The sequence below is a fragment of the Podarcis filfolensis genome (assembly GCF_964270895.1).
Source record: "Podarcis filfolensis genome assembly, chromosome: 6".
NCBI lineage: Eukaryota > Metazoa > Chordata > Lepidosauria > Squamata > Lacertidae > Podarcis > Podarcis filfolensis.
The window spans coordinates 46,814,836-46,819,216 of NC_139609.1; the positions used below are offsets into that span (position 1 = coordinate 46,814,836).

Consider the following 4,381-nt stretch of genomic DNA (forward strand, 5'->3'; position numbering starts at 1 on the left):
ATCTCCTGCAATGCAGGAATGTCATCATCCAATCTGAAACCATACCGGACTTAGCTTTGCAAATGTGCTAGCAGTTTTATTGCTGCGCCACTAGGCGGTCCGTAAAACCGAGTAAGGCGCTACATACCAGCAAATTACTACTGGCATTCTTAGCATCTCCAAGACAGTGCAGTGTTTAGAAAATATAGCATTGTAGTTGACTGGAGGAAACCTGGGATCAAAGCATCACTCAGCTCACCAGGTAACATTCAGTCAGTCACCATCTCTCAGCCTAACTTTATCTCACACCAGTTATTGTGTGGGTATAATGGAATCCTATCTATCTGACAAGGGTGGGGAAGCTGCCACCCTCCAGGTGTTATTGGACTACAATGGCCAGGATGGCAAGGGCTGATGGGAGCTGGTGCCCAATGACACCTGGAGAGTCACTGGTTCCCCATCACTGGTGCAAAAGGTAAAATAAAAATAAAAATACAAGCTCAGCCACAAAGCTTCCTGGGTGATCTTAGAAACCACAGGCAGCTGCTAAACGTGGGAATCAAATCTCTGGTCCATTTAGCTCAGTACTGTCTCCACTGAATGGCAGCAGCTCTCCAGAATTTGACAGGGTTCATTCCTGCCCTAACTGGGACTTTTTGCATGCAAAGCATGTCCTCTGCCATTCTCTTACATAAAGGACTGAGAATGTCAGAACAGAGCCCACAAGGAGGAAAGCTCTGTAAAACCTGTCAGAGCAAGTACTTTTGAGGGCAGACAGCAGGAATGCCACCTCAGCACTTCCCTCAGCAGAAACAATGGCAAGAAAGGGCCAACCTTAGTGCCAAATCAAAGAGGCTAACCTAAGCCAGCCCTGATCAGCTGCCTTCTTCTCTATCTCCTCCTCCCAGTCCTGGCTGCAGAAGGCTGAACTAGCAGATGGCAAGTTCCTCTAACCTGCTATCTCTAAACTGCAGGTCAAAAGTGCCACCTGAAGAGGTGGGACCTTAATTCTGTCTCATGATTCGGCTGCCCCTGTGGAAAAAAAGTTGTTCTTGCCTGTGACCTGGAAATGGCACAATTGCAAACCTCTGCAGAACATGGGAATCAGATGACATTAAAAGCTCTTATAAAATAAATAAATCACAACTTATTGGGCCAATCAACACATCATTTAAAAACGAAAAGCAAAACACTGTTCAGTATCTCCTATTCTGTTGGACTAGCCAAACTGCAAGACTTGGATCTTCAAGCTCACTGCTCAATGTTGCAGCACATTTTCCGGCGCGCTGGGCAATGTCTATTCATGAGGGGCTCTGTGCCTCTCAAGCGGCTGTTACAGGCAGAGAGTCTCTATGTAAAAGTCCTAAATTGCAAATTCATGATCCTATTGGAGGAGGGGAAAATATGTTACATGTGTACAATATTCTCAAAAGACCTGTGGCAGTCCTCACTTTTTGTATGGGGATGCCCCACCGCATGTTCCTTTGGACACGTGGGGTGGGGAGGCGCTGGGTAGCTCCTTCCCTCGTGCTGCCGGCATGCTTCACGTGTAGAGTTTCCACGGGTTCCAAACCACGCGGATGCCGTTCAGACGTTGCTGTGGGCGCCCCCGCCGTGGGCTTCCTCGCAATTCAGGGGCACACGCGAGCAGGTCGCGCCGACAAGAGTTCCATTCAAGTACCAGGCGCGCAGCTCCCTTCCCACGTGCCGATTCTTAAAATGTCCTGGGCGATTCACGTTATGGCTTTGCCCGCCTGCCCAGCCAAGGCCGGCTTCCCACCTCGGCTTCACAAGTACCTTTCCAGGCCGGAGTGGAAATTGGGCTGCCTCATGTATGAGTTGTTGGCGGCGCCTCCGAACTGCCCGAGCCCGTTGAGCTGCGAGGCCGCCAGGCCCAAAAGCTGCTCGGCGTGGTCGGCGCAAGAAGAGGCGGCGGGCCGCCCGGGCTGCAGGGCCAGCCTGTTGGGGGCGCCGTAGAGCTGCGCGCTGGGAGGCGAATAGGCGCCGGGCGGCAAGGCCAGGTGGGCGGGCGGCGAGGTCGAGTACGGGTAGGCCATGGCCGGGGGCTGCCGGCCCAGGAAGCCGGGGCTGACCTGCTGCGTCTGGAAGCAGGCCTCGGCGTTGCTCCCGGGGCAGCTGCCCAGGTCCCCGGCGCCGTTGAGGCCCAAGGGGTGGTGAGCCAGCTCGGGCCCCACCGGGGAGCCTTGCAGGGCCGCGGCTGCTTGCTGCTGCTGCTGCTGCTGCTGGGAGCTAATGAGGCTGTCGATGCTGAACATCCGCGGCGGCAGCGCCGGGGGCGCCCCCGGGTACTGCGGCAGGCCGGGCAGCTGCGCGCTGTAGGCGGCGCCGCCGCCGGGGGAGTAGAGGGCGCCCCCGCCGCCCGGGTAAGCGGCGCCTCCGGAGCCTCCGCAGCCGGGCCCCGCTCGGGCCACGGGGCCCGGGTTGGGGGTGAAGGCGCTGGCGCTGTGCACGTAGCCCGGGTAGGTGGTGAGGTCGGTGCGCTTGAAGCGCTTCCTGCGCCGGAGGAAGGAGCCGTTGTCGAACATGTCCTCGGCGGCCGGGTCCAGCGTCCAGTAGTTGCCCTTGCCCGGGTGGCCCGGCTCGCGGGGGATCTTGACGAAGCAGTCGTTGAGGGTCAGGTTGTGGCGAATGGAGTTCTGCCACTTCTTGGGGTTCTCCCGGTAGAAAGGGAAGCGCTCCGTGATGAACTTGTAGATGCCGCCCAGCGTCAGCCGCCGATCGGGCGCGTTGGCGATGGCCATGGCGATCAGCGCGATGTAGGAATACGGCGGCTTGCCGCGCTGCACCGGGCGCTTCCTCCGACGGCCGCCGCCGCCTCCTGCACCACCACCTGCGCCGGGGCCAGGTGGCTGCTCCTCCACCGGCTGCTCCGCTGCTCTCTCTGCCGGGCTGCCTCTGGGCTCCGCTTTGATGAGCAGCGGTTCCACTTTGCAGCCCGACGGGGAGGCCCTCTGCAAAGTGGGGGAGCCCGGGCTAGCCCCCTGACTAGGCGAGTGGAGGGAGTCCGCTGTCATGGTGCATATACCCGAGAAAAAGGAGAAGCCGGCCAGGTTCATATACAAGGGAAGCTCCCGGGAGGGAAAGGCAGATGAAACAGCACAGCTCCCTCGGGGACCAGGTATTGGACGGGCGACCTGCTTTATATAGATCAGGCCTGGCGCCACCCTGATGCGACCCCCTCAATGGCTCGGCTATTGCCCACCCACCTGAACGCTCCCCCTCCTCACTCGCATGCATTCTCTCTCTCCCTTCTCTCTCTCTCTCTCTCTCTCTCTCTCTCTCTCTCTCTCTCTCTCTCACACACACACACACACACACACACAGCTGTCAGAAAACAGCGTTCCACAAGCCAGTGCCAGCATTTCGTATGTGAAAAACTAAACTGGGGTTCCTTTCTTCGTCTGCACCAGGTAGAGAGGAGGTAAAGGAGGATTTCGTTTCCAGCCCATGGTGTAGCGCGATCCTATGCGTGCTAACTCAGAAGTGCGTCGCACCACGTTCAAGGGGACTTTTACTGCAAGTAAGCATGGCTGGATTATAGGATTGTAGCCTTAGCCTGTAGCAACTACGACGAGGGGATTTCTTTTCAGTAAGACGTTTGCGGACCGCACCGTCTCCTTTTCGGCTTGGAGACGGACTGATACGTCGAAGAACTACTGGGAATTCCCCGTGGCGACTCCGGAACAGCAACTGGCTCCTAAGGGCAAGACTGTCCCTGCACGTCAAGAGAATTTACTTGGAAGGAAGTGTGCTTTGCAGATGCTTTAGCCAACGGGATGTAGGAAGACAGATGCGTAGACTCGGCCGGCAAGTCCTTCTGCTGATGCTTCAGTTAAAAGAATGGAAGTTGCGCAAGGGGAGGGGGACTGGCACAGTTCCCATTGAGATTTGCGCAGGAGAACTTCCTGGTGAATAATGCCAATGGGCAGAAACAAATCTCATGGGATTCGCTTTTGTATTAGAGCCGGTTGCCAGGGGAGTTCTGGTTCTTCTCGTCCACACATTCAATGAGAGCGCGTATATCATTCTTTTGCGATGTACATACGCACTTCTCTCACACACGCCAGAAATGTTTGAAGGATGAGATGGGAAAGGGTGACATTAATTATGATAAGCTTTTCTTAAGCAACACACGGAGATGTTCCAGCTGTCTCCAACTTACTTAGCACACCCTCTAACTCCTAGATCAAGGGACGGAGATCCTCCTTAAAACGAAAACAGAATGTATTCAACTCGACAGGCTTGCCAAGGGGATTCAAGCTAAGGGAGGGGCGTGGAGGAAAATAGGCAAAGGAAAACCGCGATTTTATTTTTTCCTATTGTGTTGGATTATGAACACGTTTTCAAAGTTCTCTTATGCCATTCATGGGCTTCGTTTTCC

General features: G+C 55.6%; 1 protein-coding gene across 1 annotated transcript; it reads right to left on the reverse strand.

The window, feature by feature from the left end:
- Positions 1-1,766: 1,766 nt before the first annotated feature.
- On the reverse strand, positions 1,767-3,056 carry FOXE3 (forkhead box E3; the record flags this gene model as incomplete). The annotated part of the gene is made up of 1 exon (XM_083620228.1): positions 1,767-3,056. The coding sequence occupies one exon, from the start codon at positions 3,054-3,056 to the stop codon at positions 1,767-1,769; it is 1,290 nt and encodes a 429-aa protein (XP_083476354.1).
- Between the last annotated feature and the right edge of the window lie 1,325 nt (positions 3,057-4,381).